General features: G+C 36.4%; 1 protein-coding gene across 1 annotated transcript in view; it reads left to right on the forward strand.

The window, feature by feature from the left end:
- PLCZ1 (phospholipase C zeta 1) overlaps positions 1 to 3,266 on the forward strand; it is a 37,583-nt gene extending 34,317 nt beyond the window's left edge. The window contains exons 11-12 of the mRNA XM_016124112.2: positions 1,991 to 2,140; positions 2,932 to 3,266. Of these exons, the coding sequence (XP_015979598.2) occupies positions 1,991 to 2,140; positions 2,932 to 3,017 (236 nt within the window). The 3' untranslated portion in view covers positions 3,018 to 3,266. The remainder of the gene's footprint in view (positions 1 to 1,990; positions 2,141 to 2,931) is intronic.
- Positions 3,267 to 21,019: the final 17,753 nt, after the last annotated feature.

Raw genomic sequence — 21,019 nt, forward strand, 5'->3', positions numbered from 1 at the left:
ACTATTATGATAAAGAGTTATTAGTGCTTATTAAGAAAAGTACAAAAAATTGTAGTGAAAGGGACAAATTTGGAGATAGTTCTAGGCAAATGAGTATAATTTTTTACAGAGATTGGAAATAAGAGCATTTAAGGTAAAAGGAATAATATGAGTGCTAAAACATGGAGAAAATTTAAACATGCTAGGGAAAAGTAAAGAAGTTTAAGGTGAGTGGAATATAGATTACTTAAGAAAGATTAATGTGAGATAAAATAAGAACGTTATATTGGGGATGGTCATGGAAAATCGTGAAAGCTGTGATAAGATGTTAGGAACTTTCTCTTCTGCAGAAAACGAATAAAATTAAAAAATTTAAACAAGGATATAACACTAATAGAGTTGAGCTTTAGGGAGATTGTTTCTGCAGATTAGATAAGAAGTATATGAGAGGGAAGTGAGAAATACAAAATAGAGTCAGGATATGATTGCACAAAAGATGTAGAAATCAGGTCATAAAGGACTGTGGCATCAAAAAATGAATGGAGGATGTATGTTAGGAAGACTAGCAAAAGTTTAGATAGCTGGACAAGAGGGCTTCTAAGAGGAGTTAGCTACTAGGTTAACAGTAGTATAATAAAAGACATGAGAGTCTGGGAGAAAAAAGATCACATCAGGATAAGTTGTGAAAGTAATTATTTTTGGTAATGGTAGGGAAAACTATTAATAATGATCAAATTTGCTATTCAGTTTTACTGTTTTTTGACAACTAAAAGGACTTTCTCATATAATATATATGATTTTGCATGTTTGTGTGTGCATGCAAGAGAGAGAGATCAGTATAAGAATTTTGTGCAGATATTTTGCAGTGTCTATAAAGAATCAACTCTTAAATCTGCCTCTGTACTTCATGGAATTATTTTTCTTCTTAGGGCAAGGTAAAACCATCATTATTTCATCCTGAATCAATTAGTTTAATATTTTTGTAGACATGGACTGCATCCTGGAGTTCTGTCCAGTAAATGTACCCTGGTGAACATAGTTGCACCATAGAAAACATAGACAAAGTATAATTAGCCACAAATTCTTCAATGCTTCTGGAAATATAACTCAAAAAACAAAAGCTGGGGGGGAAAAAAAAGCTATTGACATAGCAGGCATAGCATTTCCTGTGTTTGTGAAAACCAATATATATTATTTATCTCAGGACCTCTGAGTTCTTATTAAGTACATTATATTTCATCTGGATGTGAATTTCCTGATTCCATTAAGTTATGCTTAAATATTGGATGATTTGGGTTACATTGTGGCACAATTTGAATTTCTTGTTTGATAAGAGGTTATTATTTGGGAAGATCCATTTTGCTGGAGTCCTAAATTACTCATCACCTTTGGATTTTAAAAATGAGCACTTAGTCACAAGAAAGGTCAAGAGCTGGCTTTAGAGCACTCATTATCTAGCTTTCAATCCAACAACTAAAGCTAGATTATGAGCTGTACTCATATTAGGACCTGGTATAAAAAAATGATGTTACTTCTTCATGTCCCAACTTCTTTGTTAATGAAATGCTTAAACACAGCAGTCGTATTACATATGATTAAACATTTCTGCTCTGAAATTAGACTCCATTTATTTGAATTTCTGCCCCACCATTAATGACTAGGTAAAGAGAATATACTTTATCTTAGGAAGTTATGTAGCATCTTTTTGGTTCAGTTTTTTCATATGTAAACGTGGAGAGTAATAACCCTGATATAGTGGTTGTGAGGATTAAATGAGATTATCTACTTAAAGTTCTTAGAATACTGCCTAGCAATAGTAAACACCCAATAAATATTGTTATTGTCAATATTATTTTCTTAATAGGTGCATTAAAAACACAAGATATTATTATTAAAAACAAGCTATTGTTGAAGTGTTGAAAAGAAAAATTTTGGAGAGCAGGTATTATGCATATTTCCCTAGAAATAGTGTATATGATTCTTTGATACTATCTATTCCTTTATGTTTCAGCTTTTAGTCCAAGATGGAATGAAACATTCACATTTGTTATTCAGGTGCCAGAATTGGCATTGATACGTTTTGTTGTGGAAAATCAAAATTTTTTAACAGGAAATGAATTTCTTGGGCAATATACTTTACCAGTACTATGCATGAGCAAAGGTAATATTTTTAAAAGTAAGATGATTGTGCTGACATTTAAATGTAACTTGAGTTTACCAAAGACAAACTTTGATAGAACAAATAGCTCTATCCATGACAGTCATGTAAAGGGAATTTTATGTGTTGACATACATGTTTTTTCTCAGTAGAATTATAGAAATGTGTTCTCATATGGAATGTGAGATTGGGGTGCAGGATCTCTAAGAAGACTAATCCGACAAACTTGGCATGTATGAGCATTTCTTTACTGGCTCATAGCTTTTTTGTTTCAATTAAGTATACTCAGGACTACCATAAAGAAATGAAGGATGGGAATCCAAGAGAAGGGAGAGGCAGTGACTCATTTTTCTCACCTGAGGAGAAGAGACTACGAGCCCAAGACTATTCTTTCTTGACTCTTTTCAGGGCTGCCTTAATGTTGCAGTCACCTTGCGGGGTGATTTACACTGTACTTCCAATTACCTTGTCTCAAAATGTTTGCTTTTCTGACACCATCTGAGAGGTACCTAGGAAACAGAGTCTGAAGCAGAAGGGTGGTGGCTAATTTTGGAGATGCTGCACTTTGAGGGAGGAGAAGCATGAGCTGTGTGCTCAGTTAAGAGGAAGTCAGAATAGAAACTTAAATATTTTAATTTTTTTGTGTGTGGAAAACTAATATATAAGATGAATATAACTCTGCATAATTTTTAGCGTATGCTCACTAAAGATATTTTTTTTCTCACTAGCACTATCAGGGCCATTGATGATTAATTGATTATTATTGTTCTAATGAGATCTGATTTCTTTTGCAGGTTACCGCCATGTTCCTCTGTTTTCCAAATTTGGTCAGAGTCTTGAGCCTGCTTCACTATTTACTTATATTTGGTATGTCAGATAGCAACTAATAGTACCTGACATAATCAGCTATACATCACAATAAAACAGCCAAAATAAATGTGCAGAAATGTTTTCCTTTTTTAAACATAGAGCAAAATAATTATTTACAAAGAAATATTGAGAGAATTCAGTTGTACATTTGCAAAACAGAACATTGGAAAAAAGAAAACAAATTCCAGGGGATTCCTGACCCAGGGTGATATTCTCTTAAGTTTCTCCTGCCCCTCTGGTGCTGAGGGCTGCTCTTTCAACTGGCTTGTATCATTATTTTTTTTTTATTTAAAAAATTATTTTATATTAGTTTCGGGTACATAGTACAATAGTTAGACATTTATATAAGATATGAAGTGATCCCCTCGATTTCTCTAGCACCCATCTGGCTCTACATACAGCCATTACCATAATATTGATTATATTTCCTGTGCTGGACTTCACCTCCCCGTGACTGTTTCGTAACTACTAATTTGTACTTCTTCATCTCTTCACCATTTTTACCCCCAAGCTCCCTCCTTTCTGGCAATCACCAGTTTGTTCTCTGTATCTGCGAGTTTGTTTATGTTTAGTTTGTTCATTTCTTTTGTTCCTTAGATTCCACATATAAGTGAAATCATATGGTATTTATCTTTCTCTGACATTTCACTCAGCATAATATCCTCTAGGTCTATCCATGTTGTTGCAAATCATAAGATTTCATTTTTTATGGCTGAGTAATATTCCATTGTATATATGAACCATAACTTCCTTATCTAGTTGTCCACCAAAGGGCATTTAGGTTGGTTCCATATCTTAGCTATTGTCAGTAGTGCCACCGCGAACATAGGAATGCATAGATCTTTATGAATTAGTGTTTTGGTTTTCTTTGGATAAATACATAGAAGTGCAATTGCTGAGTCAAAAGGTAGATCAATTTTAAATTTTTTGAGGATTTTCCAAACTTTTCCATAGTGATTGTACCAATTTGCAACAGTGTACGAGCATTCCCTTTTCTCCAGATCCTCACCGACATTCGTTGTTTTTTGAATTATTAATAATAGCCATTCTGCCATGAGTGAGGTGATATATCTTATTGTGGTTTTAATTTATATTTCTCTCATGGTTAGTGACCTTGAGCATCTTTTCATATGTTTACTGGCCATCTGTATTTCCTCATTGGAGAAACGCCTGTTCAGGTCTTCTGCCCATTTTTAAATTGGATCATTCGTTATTTGTTGTTGAATTGTGTGAGTTCTTTATATATTTTGGATATTAGCCCCTTATCAGATGTATCACAGGCAAATATCTTTTCCCATTCAGTCGGTTATATTTTCATTTTTTTGATGGTTTCCTTTGCTGTGCAAAAACTTTTTGGTTTTACGTAGTCCTATTTGTTTATTTTTTCCTTTGTTTCCTTGCCCTAGGAGATATATCATTAAAAAAAATTACTAATAGCAATATCAGAGAGTTTATTGCCCATGTTTTCTTCTAGAAGTTTTATGGCTTGGGGTCTCACATTTAAGTCTTTAATTCATTTTGAGTTTATTTGGTATGTGATGTAAGAAGGTAGTTCAGTTTCATTTTTTTTTTTTACGCATATCTGTTCAATTTTCCCAAAACTATTTGTTGAAGATACCGTCTTCACCCCATTGTATATTCTTCCTCCTTTGTCATAGATTAAATGACCAAAGAAGCATGGATTTATTTCTGGGCTCTCTATTCTATTCCATTGATCCATGCATCTGTTTTCATACCAGTACCATGCTGTTTTGATTCTGATAGCCTTATAGTATAGTTTGATATCAGGTACTGTGATACCTCCAAATTTGTTCTTTCTCTAGATTACCATTTCTGTTAGAATCTTTATGATTTCATGTAAATTTTTGGATTTTTTTTCTAGTTCTCTGAAAAATCCCATTGGTATTTTGATAGGAATTGCATTGATTCTATAGATTACTTTGGGTAGTATAGTCATTTTAATGGTGTGGATTCTTCCCATTTATTTGTATCTTCTTTTATTTATTTGTATCTTCTTTAATTTATTTTTTCAATGACTTATAATTTTCCAAAAACATCTTTACTTCCTTGGTTAATTTGATTCCTAGGTATTTTATTGTTTTTGATGCAATTGTAAATGGGATTGTTTTCTTAATTTCTCTTTCTGAAAGTTCATCACTGGTGTATAAAAATGCCACTGACTTCTGAATATTAATTTCGTATCCTACTACTTTATTGAATTCATTGATCAATTCTAACAGTTTTCTGGCGGAATCCTTAGTGTTCTATGTATATAGTATCATATCGTCTGCAAATAATGACAGTTTTACATCTTCCTTTCCAATTTGGATGCCTTTTATTTCTCTTTGTTGTCTGATTGCTATAATTAGGACTTCTGGTACTATGTTGAATAGAAGTGGGTGAAAGTGGGCATCCTTGTCTTGTTCCTGATCTTAAGGAAAACACTTTTAGCTTATTCCAATTGAGTATAATGTTAGCTGTAGGTTTGTCATATATAGCATTTATTATGTTGAGATGTGTTCCCTCTATTTCCTCTTTGCTGAGAGTTTTTATCATAAATGGGTGCCAGATTTTGTCAGATGCTTTTTCTGCATCTAATGATATCATCATATGATTTTTATCTTTCAATTTATTAATGTGGTGTATCACATTAATTGATTTGCGGGTACTGAACCAACCTTGCATCTTAGGAATAAATCCAACTTGATCATGGTGTACGATGCTTTTAGTGTATTGCTGAATTCAGTTTGCTAATATTTTGTTGAAGATTTTTGCATTAATGTTCATCAGGGATATTGGCCTATACATAGTTTTCCTTTCTTGTTATGTCTTTGTCTGGTTTTGGAATCAGTGCAATGGTGGGCTTGTAAAAGGATTTAGGGAGCCTTCTCTCCTCTTGAATTTTTTTGGAATAGTTTGATAAGATAGATGTTAATTCTTTGAACGTTTGGTAAAATTCACCTATGAAACCATCTGGTCCAGGACACTTGTTTTTGGAAACGTTTTGATTACTGATTTGGTTTTGTTGGTGATAATTGGTCAGTTCAGATTTTGTTTCTTCTTGACTCAGCCTTGGGAGAGTATATGTTTCTAGGAGTGTGTCCATTTCTTCCAGATTGTCCAATTTGTTGGCATATAATTGCTCATAGTATTTCCATATGATCCTGTGTATTTCTGTGGAGTCTGTAATTACTTCTCTTTTATTTCTGATTTTATTTATTTGGATCCTCTTTCTTTTTTTCTTGATGAGTCTGGTTAAGGTTTATCAAATTTGTTTATCCTTTCAAAGAACCAGCTCTTAGTTTCATTGATCTTTATATTGTTTTTCTAGACTCTATTTTATTTATTTGTTCATTTGTTTGTTTGTTTATAGAAATGATTTTTAAAAATTTCCTCCGTCTACCTCCCCCTGCTGCTTTCCCCTACCATCTGGTAACTACTAGTCCATTGTCCATGTCCATGAATCTATGTTTGTTAGTCTTGTTCATTTGTTGCTTTTAGGTTTATATCCCATATATAAGTGATACCATGTGATTTTCAACTTTTTCTCTCTGGCTTATTTTGCTTAGTGTGATTATTTCAAGGTCCATCCATGTTGTTGCAAACAGTAGAATTTCATCTCTTCTTATGGCTGAATAATATTTCATTGTGTATATGTACCACAGCTTCTTTAGCCAATCATCTATTGTAGGACACTTTGGTTGCTTGCATATCCCAGCCACTGTGAATAATGCTGCTATGAACATGGATGTCCAAATATCTTTTCGGATATGAATTTTCAAGTCTTTGGGGTAAATATCCAGTAGAGGGATTGCTGGATCATATGGTAGATCAATTCTTAGTTTTTTGAGGAACTTCCATACTGTTGTCCATAGTGGCTGTACCAATTTACAGTCTTTACCAGCATTGCATGAGGATTCCTATTTCTCCACATCCTCTCCAGCATTTGTTATTGTTTTGTTGATTATAGCTATTTTAAAAGGTGTGAAACGATATCTCATTGTGGTTTTGATTTACATTTCCCTAATAGCTAGTGATGTTGAGCATCTTTTCATATATTTGTTGGCCATTTGTATGTCCTCTAGGGAGAAATGTCTGTTCAGGTCCTCTGCCCAATTTTTGATTGGATCATTTGTTTTTTTTGTTATTACTGAGTCGTATGAGTTCTTTGTATATTTTGGATATTAGGCCCTTATTGGAGGCGTTGCTTGCAAATAAATTTTCACATTTGGATGGTTGTCTATTTACCTTGTTGATTATTCCTTTTGCTGAGCATCGTTTTAGTCTGATGTAGTCCCATTCATTTATTTTAGCTTTGACTTCCCTTGCCTTTGAGGTCAAATTCATAAAATCTTCTTTAAGTTCAAGGTCCTCGAGTTTAGTTCCTATGTTTTCTTCTATGTGTTTCATTGTTTCAAGTCTTTTATTCAGGTTCTTAATTCATTTTGAGTTAATTTTGGTGTGTGGTGATAGAGAACAGTCAAGTTTCATTCTTTTGTGTATGGCTTTCCAGTTTTCCTAGCACCATTTATTGAAGAGGCTTTCCTTTCTCCACTCTACATTTTTGGCTTTTTTTTTTGTCAAAAATTACTTGCCTATATAAATATAGGTTTACTTCTGGACTCTCAATTCCATTCCTCTTAGGACTGCTTTTGCTGTGTCCCATAGATTCTTTTAGTCATTGCGTTTTTGTTTTTATTTGTCTCTATGTATCTTTTGATTTCTTCTTTTATGTTATTATTAACCCACTTATTTTTAGTAGGATATTAGTTAGCCTCCATGTGTTTGTGTATTTTCCAGTTTTTTTCTTGTAGTTGATTTCAGTTTCATACCACCGAGTTTGGGGAAGATGCTTGATATGATTTCAGTCTTCTTAAATTTCTTGATAATTGTTTTGTGTCCTAATATGTGATCTATCCTGGAAAATGTTTCATATGCACTGAAGAAGAATGTATATTCTGCTGCTTTGGGTGACATGTTTTGAAAATAGGAATTAAATTTATCTGGTCTAGTGTATCATTTAATGCTGCCTTTTCCTTTTTGATATTCTGTCTGGAAGATCTCTCTGTTGGTTTCAATGGGGTGTTAAAGTCTCCTACAATGAGTGTGTTGGTGTTGATCGCTCCCTTTTTGTCAGTCGATAATTGCTTTATATATATAGGTGCCCCTATGTTGGGTGCATATATATTTATGGGATTATGTTCTTTTGTTGAAGTGATCCCTTTATCATTAGGTGATGTCCTTCTTTGTCTCTTATTATAGCCTTTGTTTTAAAATCTATTTTGTTTTATATAAGTATTGCCACCCCAGCTTTTTCTTTTTTCATTTCCATTTGCATGAAATATTTTTTCCATCTCTTTACTTTCAGTCTTTGTGTGTCATTTGATCTGAAGTGGATCTCTTGTAGACAGCATGTGTATGGGTCTTGTTTTCTTATCTATTCAGCTACCCTATGTTTTTCGATTAAAGCACTTAATCCATTTATATTTAAAGTGATTATCGATAAGTACATAGTTGTTGCCATTTTATTATTTGTATTTATGATTTCCCTCCTCTGTTCTTGTTTTTAAAGAAGTCCTCTTAACATTTCATATAATACTGGCTTGTTGGTGAGGAATTCTTTTAGCTTATTCCTTTCCAGGAAGTTCTTTATTTCACATTCAATTTTAATTGATAGCTTTGCTGGGTAGAATAGTCTTGGTGGTAGGTTCTTGTTTTTTATCACTTTGCATGTTTTGTGCTAGTCCCTTCTGGCCTGCAAAGTTTCCATTGAAAAATCGGCAGACATTCTTACGGGACTATCCTTGTGAGTAAGTAACTAATTATCTTTCTCTTGCTGCTTTTAAGATTCTTTCTTTGTCTTTAACTTTTGCCATTTTAATTATTATATGTCTTGGTGTGGGCTGTTTGGATTCCTCTTGTTTGGGACTCTTTGTGCTTTGTGTACTTGTATGTCTATTTCCTTTGCCAGGTTAGGGAATTTTTCCGTCATTATTTCTTCAAATAGGGTTTCAATCCTTTGCTCTCTCTCTTCACCTTCTGGTACCCCTGTGATGCAGATACTGGTATGCTTAATGTTGTCCCAGAAGTCTCTTAAACTTTTCTCATTTAAAATTTTTCTTTTCTTTTTGCTGTTTTGATTGGGTGTTTTCTGCTACCTTGTCTTCTAAATTGCTGATTTGATCCTCTGCTTCATCTAATCTACTGTTGATTCTTCCTAGTGTATGCTTCATTTTAGTTATTGTATTATTTCTGACTGGTTCTTTTTTATGATTTCTATGTCCTTTTTGATGCTATCTTTCTGTTAAAATCCTCACTGAGTTCATCTATTCTATCCCTAAGTCCATCGAGCATCCTTATAACCAGTGTTTTCAACTCAATCTCTGGTAAGTTACATGCCTCCATTTCATTTTGTTTTTTTTATGGAGTTTTCTTTTGTTTCATTTGCAGCATGTTTCTGTTTCCTCATTTTAATTGCATCTTTGTGTTTATTTTTATGTATTAGGAAGATTTGTTACATCTCTCAGTCTTGGCCAGGTCGTCTAATGTAGTAGGTGTCCTGTGTGACCCAGTGGGGCAGTCTCTCTGATCACCTGCACTGGGGGCTCTCGGTGTGTTCCATGTAGGTTGTATGTGTTCTCCTGATGTAGCTAAGCCTTGATTGCTGTTAGCATGTCAGTGGATGGTACTGACTGTTCGGCTGACTGGCTATGGGGATTGGCCATGCCACAGGGGTATGAACTACTATGTGGGGGCTGACCACACAGAGTAGGATTTGCCCAGCAAGCTTGTGTAAACCTTTGAGTGTGCCACATATGAGGCTAGTCAGGTGGTGCTCTATTGTGATTTGAAGCCAATCTCCGGGTGTGTTGGTTCTGGAGTTCCTCGGAAGGGGATTCTGTGCCGGCCAAGGGCAGCTACTGCCTTTGATTGTTCAGGCTACCTGGTAAGAGCTACAAAGCCATTTGCAGATTGTTGCTGTTCGTGCGGGATCTGGAGGCAAGTGGGAGAGACCATGCTGTGAGTTGTCCTTTACCCCCAGTACTGGGCCTAGGGAGGTTAAGCAAAAGGATCAGTGCACCTCAAGCCCTGAGGCTGCCTGCCAGCTGCCTATAAGAGTGTGCAGCTAGAAGAGCCTTTGGATGGTACGAGAGTTGGGTGGGGCAGGAATCCAGGGAGTCACCAGGGTAAAGTGAGCAGATTTCACCTGGCCAGTGCAGTTAGGTTTCATGGCAGTGTTAAATCTGCAGCTTCTTGTAAAAATCTCAGATTGCAATAAGACCAGCTGCTATCCACTTCAGGCCCACAGACACCTGTTCATGAAATTCTGTAGCTTGGGGTGGCGCTTGTGGCTCACTACCACGTTGCTCCCAGCATGCATGGCTATACAAGCTGAGGGCTGCTGCCTGCCCACCAGTGCTCCCCTCAGGGAAGGCATAAGGTGGGTTTGGCTGCCTGGGAACACCCTGCTGTGGGTAATTTGTAGGCTGGGTGGGGCAGGGTCCCAGAGAGACGTGGCTAGAGTGGGCCAATCTCACTGCGCCAGTGCAGCTTCAGGATTGGCCATGCTGGGGGAGGGATCAACACAGGCAAGATGGTGCCCATCGGTACACTACCCCAGAAGGGGACCCAACAAAGGAACATTGGTGGCTGTCCCTCCAGTTCTCGCCCCAGCAAAGACAACTCAGTCTTTCTGCATATGTCTCTTGTGCCTTCTGATCTGCTGACCCTCCGCAGGAGCCCAGGGTGAGTGTCTGCGAGAGTGTGTCTTTGCGCAGGCCCTTTAAAGGGATGGTCTGGGTTTTCAGGTTCCTTCTGTTTCACTCAGATAGCTAGAATCCCCACTATTTGCGGGCAGATTTTGTGGAAACTCCTCTTCCTGGGGCTGGAACCCTGGTCTGGGGAGCCCCTGTGTGGGGCTGGGGCCCCGTCATTCAGTCAGGGGGCCTCTGAAGCTGCACTTCCCCTCTCGCTGCTCAGCTGCCATGCGCAGGTCCTGGACCAGGCTGGTTTGCGTCTCTGCCCTTTACCAGTCTTGATGTGGCATTTTTTTATTTTTTGGAATATCTTCAGATGTATATATTATAATTAGCTAGGATTCATGTTCTCCAAGTTGATCATTTTATAATTTGGTTGTAATTTTAATGCGGCCGTGGGAGGAGGCAAACCCCGCTTTTACCTAGCCCACCATCTTGACTGGAAGCCTGGCTTGTAACATTTTCAATTAGTAGAAATTACAACCTTTAAAAATATGTCTGAGTGTATGATATGTTGGCAAATATTTGGCAGTGTAAAAGAAATATGAAACCTAAGAGTGTTTTAACTTCTAGATACCTACTATTGTATATTGTAGTGGGAAGGAATTAAATTCTCAGGTATGTTTTGTCCTTTTATACCCCAGAGAGTAATTTGCCCCTACCTTCTCATGCTAGTTCTTAAATGCTCTGCACTGGATTTGGTACCCTGTAATTATACAGACATTTTTATAACTGCATATGAAATTGATTTGCATTCAAACTGTATTCAGACTCCATATACATAAAAGAGATCCATTATGTGGATTTACTTGCTTAGAGCTCTGAATGAATCTGCAGTGTTTTTGAATCTGTACTGAATGTGCTTTGAATATAGTCTCTTGGTTAGAGATGAGATTCCTGTGCTGTTTCGTAAGCTGAGCTGCTCACCCACAATAGGACCTTGCTTTACTAAATGTCAGATGTAGAAGAATGTGGTTTCTTATTAACTGTTCTACCATGTTGTTGTACGGTAGTGATATGAAAGTATCCAGTACAATTTGTGACAAATTAGGGAGCCCTCATGGGCATTCATTGATATTAAATCTGCACTTACAACTAAAATAACAAAAATGACTGAGATATACATTTACACATTAGCTCTTTATGGCCAGAAAAGTACAAAATAACTCATCTACCATGTTTTATTGTTACCATGGTTAACCCATGGATCTCAATATTCAAAATAATAATGCTATTGCGAATTCAAATATCCAAAACAATAAGTAGTAAGGAATGTCCCAAATTACTCAGGGCATAATCATCCAGATCCTCCCTCTTGGGCTCTTTGCATCTAAGATCAGGATACACTCTTCTCTGTAGAGCTGCACAGCCAGTTCTCAGAGGGGTGCTTCCATTTGCCAGGTTATGGAAGGGTCTCATTACATCATCTGTTGTTCAGCCTTATAGGTAGAATGTTCAGCCCATTGACCCAAGGCTTAAACTTTTTCTAACCTCCTAAAATCTTTTGAATATCTGAAATTCTATGAGATTTAAAAACTTTGTTCAGATGAGATTTGCAGGAGAGTTTGTTAATTCTGGTGCAGGATAAACTTTTTTTCTCTTATTTATACCAACAAGATTTGAAATAAGGGCAGAAAAGATTATATTTTATTTTCTAACCTTTTCTTTAGGTATTGACAAAACTCAGCCCACTAACTTAGAAGACCAAATCTTTCATTTTTTAAATATTTCACTCTACATTAGAAACACAATTTTGAAAGGAAAAATTATTTCCTGTTCAATAATCTGTGATAGCTTTAAACATCTTTAGTTCTGTTTTTGTGTGCATTACTTACTGTTTACTTTATCCTTTAAATTGAATGGACATCATCATCATCATCATCATCATCATCATTTTTTTCTCAGAAGAACTTTAAAAGATACTACCCATAGAAACTCCATCAGCAGGGAATGTTCTTGCTTTGGAGGAGGTTTGGAATTGTGTAAGAAGCCAGCTTTGATTGTGCTTTCTATGCATAATTCACTCGTAGGAAAAAATAGTGTTGTTGAGTGGAAGAACACAGAAGAAAAGCCTAAATGAACCACTGGGCTGTGTTAACAGAAGACCTTTTAACTTTTAAACTCTGTTTAAATGTCAATTCCTCAGGGAAACCATTATGACCTTGTGGATTAAGTTATATTCCTTGGTTTATGTTTTCATACAACTGATAACTGATAAAAGTGACAGTTAGAACTGACTTTGTATGATCAGGGAGGTCTTGGTGTTGCTAGTAACTAGGCTGACACTCATAGTTAGGCCATGGTTTTCTCTTGTTGAACATAAACAGTTTCACAGAGCATCAACACCAGACAAGGCCATTCTCTGATCAGAGGAGATCAAGAAAAAAACACAACCACTTTGTAATTGTGCTTGAAAACGTGATGTTTTTCATGTTGAAAAATATAAATCCTAAGAAAATAATATAGTCTCAGCTCTGTTTTGGGCATTCTGATCAGTAACTTGCATCAGTGGTAAATGAAAACTTTTTACTTGACTCAGTTATGTCAATATGTATTCAAACAGCAGGATTAGGCAACTTTCTAATTAGATTTGGTGATAGAAGCCTCTCTAAATTGAGGGACACAAGATTTAATGGAGTGCCAGGCGTAAGAGTGCTATTCTGGACTCTGTGAACTTCTGGGGTTGCTAGAAACTTTTATAAAGTTACTTGTACAATATTTATGGCCAACCCACATATCTTGGACATCAACCATTTAACTGGTGAAAACTATTTCTAATATACTAGTTGGCATACTCTTGTGTAGACAAAGGCAGGAATATTTATAGCCCTTATAGTAGCCACCTCTGGAGTATAGATTTTTGATTAGAGCTTAAAAATGTTGACTTACTTCTTTGGAAGACTGATTAGAACTAATTTATGCACACTGAAATACATACATATATCACATACACAAACACATATGCATGAGCATGCACATATATGCTCATACAGATATACTACATATTTTATTCTGAAGTTAGTAAATTACAGGTATTTAACCAAAACAAAGGTGTTTGAACTTTTTAGAATACCTGAATAATTATTTTTGTTCTTAGTTTAGACCAGGGGTTCTCAAACTTATCTGCACACTGGAATCATCTAGAACATTCACAAAAAATGTTTTCAGAAATTCTGATAAAATTGGTATTGCATGCTTAGCTATAGTGATTTTTAGTATCTCTTCAGATTATTAAATTTCCATGTTCTCTGAGTATGATCCTCAGGTCAGTAACAACGGCATAATGTGGGGACTTTTTAGAAATGTAAAAGCATGGGGAGAATCCCACCAGAAAATTGAAGGGAGGAAAGAGAATGAGTTCAGGGTATCTGTTCCTCTGGTTCCGCCCAATGAAGTCACCTTCGAGTGGCCATGTTCCTCTACATGACTCACTTCCTTTCTGGGTTTTATTCAATAAGAAAGTCAAAGTCTGAAAGGTAAATGTCAAAGAATGAAAACAAGTGTTCCAATTTTCTTTTATATTACTTCAAGTATTATGAGTAGTAGGGATAGAAATCAGCCTCCAGAATATGAGATGTTAAAAGTATATTAAATGGTACAAATTCATTTTTTATATAGTTGGTTTACTCAAGATTAATACTAGTTTTCTTTTTCAAGTTCTTTGTTTTTAATTCTGTACCATGTGTATCAAAACTTAGATAATCAGAGATAACACATTAAATGATCTAGTGAGAAATGAGGGAGCTAGCACATAACATACAAAATAAAAGTAAAGAAACAATCAAAAGCCTAACTCTTATATTAATTCAGGAAAGTTTTTGGTTAGATAAACAATGAAGATTGAGCCTGGGGAGTTAGGACCAGGTTATTACAGAAAAGACAGTAAGTAATAGAGGTGCTGAGAATTAATTTTAAGTTAGAATGAGAAGACAACTATATTTTCTTATTAAAAAAACAGTAACACAAAACAGTTTTCAAAAGTAATATATGCTAATTCTGCAAACCAGAGAAATGTCAAAAACTATAAAGCTACCAATCATGATCAACCATGAAATAAAATAATCTCTTTAAATTCTTTCTGTATTTTGAAAAAAATTTTCAAATTTCTTTTTCACCTCATCATTTCTTTAGAGCACTGCATTCCCATAGAATTGTCTATGATGATGGAATTGTTCTATATCTTCTCCATCCAGTAGGGTAGCCACTAGCTACATGTGATTATTTACCACTTGTGACATGGCTGGTGACACTGAGGAATTGAATTTTTAGTTGTTTTATTTTAATTAATTTAAATTTAAGTAGCCACATGGGACTCATACCTACCTCATGGGTGGTAAGGCTCTGGATTGCTGGCCTCACTTCTGCTCTTCTCAGGTTCGGGCTTTCTCCATCATGCGGACTCACCCACTTGTTATCCACAGATGCCACAATCACATCCTGTTTTTCTGATATGTGTCTATTTCTTCCCAACCCTTCTCACTGTATTATGGATTCAATCCAATAAAGTATATAGTATCTTATTTCTGTAACACTTTAAGAGTTTGCAAAATGCTTTCACGCACATTGTTTAGTTTGGTCCTCATAATAAATACAACTATAAACTATGTTTTTCTTGCATTTTTCCCAATTGAAAGCTTCCTGACTGATATGATCAAGTAAAAAGGAGCTCATTTGAAAGACTGACACAATAAAAACACTGGTGATTCTGGGCGTTGGTTTGTAAGGTATACTTAAACTGGTTCACAGAGATAAAGCGAAAAGAATACTGAATTGGGCATAAGGAGACATATGCCTGCTATCAATGACAATAATAATAGTAATGAAGTCTTGTGTTAAACACTAACCCTATTTCAAGCCTTGTGCTAAGTGCTTTATATGCGCTAACTAGTTTAACCATCGTAGCAATCCCAGGATGATTTGCAGATGAAGACACTAAAGATTAAAGAGGTAAGTAATGTGTTCAAAATAATATACTGAAGATGTCTTGGGTATGCCCTTTACCTCTCATTGCTCATTTAATCCTCTTTAAAAATAAGTTCCTGTACAAGATAATATTTAAATTCACTTCCAGTTCTCTGTAATGTAGACAACTGGAGTGTCTAAATTAATCTGATTTTTGGCCATATTCATTCTGATATTGATGTGTATGTGTATGCGGGTATAATTTTTGGGACTGTGGAAAAATGTAGCAATCAGGAATAGAATAACTTTTGAAAATTTTATATCCCGAAACACTTTACTTTTATATTGATTTTGTTTCAAGGCAGAATATTTTCAAACTATTCTGGTTCCTTCTTGATTCTTGGGGTAAATCAGAAACTCAGAACCAGGGTCTAGTTTTGAAAATTATAATGATGGGCACAGACCTTTAAATTGGTTCCTCAGTTTCTGGGAATTTAATAATCTCAGTTAGTTATTTTACGACTTCAGCCTAGGAAGAAGGTATATTCTCTTTATAAAAAGAGTCCCCATTCCTGTTGATTTAAATATTAAAACACCTATTTCTATGATAGCAGCTATGATTTAAGTCTCTGAACTCTAAAACTCAGTTTCTTTACTTATCAAATGAAAAGCCCACTGGAGACTGTGTTGTGGAGATGACTTCAGTCTATGGACATGACACATGAATTCAAGTTTGGTTTTGTCTCCTCTAGTATTCTCTCACCTTAAAGTCAGTTCAAAATACCATGTGCATACACGCATGCACACACACACAAACACACACACACACACACGCACATGCACACGCACGCACACATGTATATACACCCTGGAACATAATTTGGGGAAGTCTATATAGTAGGCATACCTTTGTCTGTAGCTAAGAGTTTTAAGCTACAGCTTCACTAGAGTTTGGAATACATTTTGAGTTCAGCCACTGTTCATATTTCTAGCTTAGAAGTTTGAGATCTGGCTGAGAAATTCATTAAAGAAAGCAGCCAATGTTCTTTTATCACCTAATTCCTAAAAGGCTTATTTAAGAAAATAAAAAAACTGTGTTGTTCCTTATAATCTATTTTGTTCCAGGGACTAAATCTTATGTGGCCTGTATTCACTAATGCCTAAGGTTTAATGTGAAATTCCTTTAAAGTTAAAAAAAAAAAAAACACACACACACACACACAAACAAACAGTCATTTGGTGCAACATAAGCCATTACAAACTACCAAGGTTAATAAATCCACATGGCCATGCTTACCGAAGCCTGAAGTCTAAGCTGTGTGTGTCTTGGCTCACCGAAACATCTGTGTTGATGCTATGTTGGCCCCAATATTCTTTCTGAAGAAAAAGCTTTGGTTAGGTTTAATCAGTTTAACTAAAATGTGTTGAAAGCATACAAGATCCTGTGGTAGGAAATAAAATAGATCTTAATTTGTGATACTTGTATTACAACAGGAGGGTTAAAGATGCGGGGCGATTGCTTGAGGCACTAGAATTTCTCCCGTGTGCTATCAGTTATTCACTTTTGGCCCAGATAATATAAACAGTGGTGCCTCCTCAATAATCCATTTCCTCTGGGGACCAAGTCCTGACCTTGCAATATATTTGCTGGCAGTGGGACTTGGATGATATGGGTTGCCATGTTGTATCTGTGATCCTCTGTTTCTTTTACTTTGTGTTTTTTGAGATGTTTTACTTTTCTGTGGAAGTTTCTTAAGGGTTTTGAAGATAAAATGGAAGGTGGGGGAGTTGTGGAGGTGGCCAGTTGTTCAATTCTTCAAGTACCTTATAGCCACTTAACTTAAACATGCTCCACCCACCTGCCTGTGCTCACTTGCGCTCTCTCTCTCTCTCTCTCTCTCTGTATATATGTATGTATATATACACACATAGAAGTACATATGTACATATATATATATATATTCCACTTAACATGTCATTTGAAGAGAAAAATTGTGCAGCTCTGAAACATTTGAATATTACCACTAATGACATAATAATCCCTCCTTTTTTCACCTCATTAGACTTCTTGTAGGCAGTAAACAAAATATAGCTATAAAAAGACTAAAGGATCTTTAAAACATTATATAAATGAGAGTTAAGATCAGGGACCTGTATTTCTTGTTCAGTGGTGTGTCATTCAATTATTTATTTAGACATTAATTCACAAATATTTATTGAGCATCAACTATGCCATATTTTTGTGGGGCTTGAACAAGTAAACAAGAGAAGACCTAATGTATTAGTTAGGGCTGCTGTAACCAAGTACCACAGACTGAGTGACTTAACAGAAATTTTTTTTGTCTCACTGTTCTAGAGACCAGATGTTCAAGTTCAAAGGATTGTCAAGGACAGTTCCTTTTGAAGGCCGTGAGGAATAATCTGTTACATACCTCTCTCTTAGCTTGGGCTATTTGGTGCCAATCTTTGGTGTTCCTTGGCTTGTGGAAACATCACCCCAATCTCTGCCCAAGGTTTGCATGGTATTTTCTCTGTCTGAGAGTCAGTGTTCAAACTTCCCCTTTTTAAAAGGACATCAGTCATCATGAATTAGGGGCTCCTTCAATATGACCTTATCTTCACTAATTACATCTTCAGTGATCCTATTTCAAATAAGTCACATTCTGAGATTACTGGGGGTTAGGACTTCAGTATTTGAATTTTGAGGGGAAATAACTTAATCCATAACATCCACATCTACGTAATTTTAAAAGTTATAAATGAAACTAACAAGTTGTTAAATACAATATGTTCTATCCTCTTATTTTGACAGGTATACCTTTAAAAACACCTGGAAGGACAGGTTTTTTTGTCTTTCCCCAATTATAGTTGACATTCAGTATTGTTTTGTGTTAGTTTCAGGTGTATAGCATAGTGGTTAGACATTTATATAATTTACAAAGTGATTCCACCCTGCCCCCTATTAGCCTAGTGCCCACCTGGCACTATTCATAGTTGTCACAATATTATTAACTATAAGGAAGGAGAGGTTTTCATTTGGAATTCTTGGAGCTCCATGTTAGATTATGGTAGCTTCAGCAGGGCTAGCTCCTATTCTGTCCTTCTCTATGCCCTACTTTTTCTTTTTGCCCTAGACTCTCTAATGCACTGTGAGTGCCCTCATGCACATTTGTGGATATTCTTGTTGGCATATGCCAGTATTCATATACTCTGCAAGCAGTTTTCCCTCAGCCACCACTGGTGCCTAGGCATTGTTCACACTGGTGGTACAGTGTGATTTCAGGTGAATGGACCCCTCGAAGAGGCCTGAAAAGGCTGTTGAGGCAAGGAATTCTGGGGTCCTAGGTACCTAGACTATGGTCTAGAATGAGGGTTCTAGATGTGGCTATGAGTCACAACTGGAGAAGGCAGGGTCCTTTTTGGTGAGGACTTCTTTTCCCTAGAGCTGAGGCTGTACTGTCAGTGAACAAAACTGTAGTCTTGGGGTTTATTGTATAATGCAAAGAGACAAAGCTTAAATAATAAACCAAATAAATAAATAAATTGTATAGAATATTCAAACTTGATAAGTGCATAAGAAAAAATGGTAGAGCAGAGTGAGAAGGATCTGGTGTGTATCTGGGGACAGGGAAGGTTACAGTATTATATAGAGTGGTCAGGGTAAGCCTGACGGAGATGGAAACATTTGATCAAGACTTGAAAGAGGTGAGAAAGGCAAGTGGATATATGGGACAAAAGCACTTTTTTTTTTTTTTTTGATAGAAGAGGCCATCTGATGAAGATTCCAAGGGTGAAGTGTGCCTAGAGTGCCCAGGGAATGAAAAGAAGCCAGTGTTCCTTAGGTGTTATGAACACAGGAGGATATAATGGGAGTTAAAAGCAGAGAAATAGCCATTGGGAAGCCAGATCACATAGGACATTTTAAGTTTTTTTTGAAGCCTTGGGCTTTTACTCCGATTAGAAGCTCCTGCAGAGTTTTGAGCAGAAGAGTGACATGATTGTTCCAGTTGCTGTGTTGAAAATAGACTCTGAGTGGGGCAGGGTAAGCACAGAAACAAGGAGACTGTTTAGAAGAAGGGAATTGTAATCTGGGACAAAGATGATAGTAGTACCTTGGACCAGAGAGGTAGCAATGGACAGTGATGCCTGGTTGGACTTGGGATATATTTTGAAGGTGGAACCAACAAGAATTCTTGATGGATTGAATATACTGAATGGGTGTGGGGGAGTGGATCAAAGATGACATCAAGTTTTTTGCTATTTAAAACAGTTTTGGGGGGTTAGTTTTAAACATGCTGAGTTTTGAAATAGTAGGTATTCAAGGGGGGTAGCTAGTTGGCAGTTGGGTATGGAACTCTAAACTTTGGAAGGTTTCTGGGCTGGAGTTATAAAGCTGGAAATCACCAGCATACAGATGATACTGAAATCCCGTGTGACTACGTGAGGTCTTTAAGGGGTGAAGGTTGATGAAGAAGAGGAACACGGAGTGAGTCCAGGGACGCTCCAGCATTGGAGACTGTGGAGAAGAGGATGCTCCTGCAGAGAAGACTGAGAAAGAGGGGCCAGTGTCATAGAAGGGTGTGGTGTCCTGGAAGACCATGCATTGAGGAAGAGAGTTTCTGATTGTGTCAAATACTGCTGATAAGTAGGGTCAGATTAGCATTTAGCTACCTGGACATCAGTAGAGACCCTGACAAAAGTAGTTTCATTGAAGTGTTGAGGGCAAACATCTCCTTGGAATGGGTCTGAGAGAAAATTTGAGAAGCAAAACCGGAGACAGAATAGAGACAACCACTTTTGAAGAGTTCTGCTGCAAAGAGGAGAAGCAGGGCAATGTGTCAGTATTTGAAGGGGTAGTGGGATAAGGAGAAGTTTCATATACTGATTATAATATGTAATCATGAAAGATGGCTGTATGCTGAAGAAAATTATCCAGTAGAGAAGAGAAGGGAATTCCAATAATGTTTGTGAGTAGCTAAGAGGGTCTGGAATTCAATGTACAAGTTGAGAGATGGTTTTGGGTAAGAGCATGGATAGTGTTTCTATGGTAATAAGTGGGAAGATGGAACATAGAATTTGCTAGGTGGGTAGATGTGATAGTGGAATCTGTGGAGCTCTTCTTTGGACTGATTCTAGTTTCAAGTGAAACAGAAAACAAAGTCATGAGCTGAGAATGGGGATTAGGGGAGGAGGTACTGGCTTTTCAGCAGAGAGAAGGGTGTATAATCATTGACCAGCAGAAAGAGAAAGTGAATTGACTAGAAATACAAAATTAGTGCCCAGCAGTATTAATGGCTTAGTTGACTTCTATGATCATACTTTTCAATGGGACCATATCAGCCCATAGCAGGCA

This window comes from Rousettus aegyptiacus, unplaced genomic scaffold (assembly GCF_014176215.1).
Source record: "Rousettus aegyptiacus isolate mRouAeg1 unplaced genomic scaffold, mRouAeg1.p scaffold_m13_p_2, whole genome shotgun sequence".
Classification (NCBI taxonomy): Eukaryota; Metazoa; Chordata; class Mammalia; order Chiroptera; family Pteropodidae; genus Rousettus; species Rousettus aegyptiacus.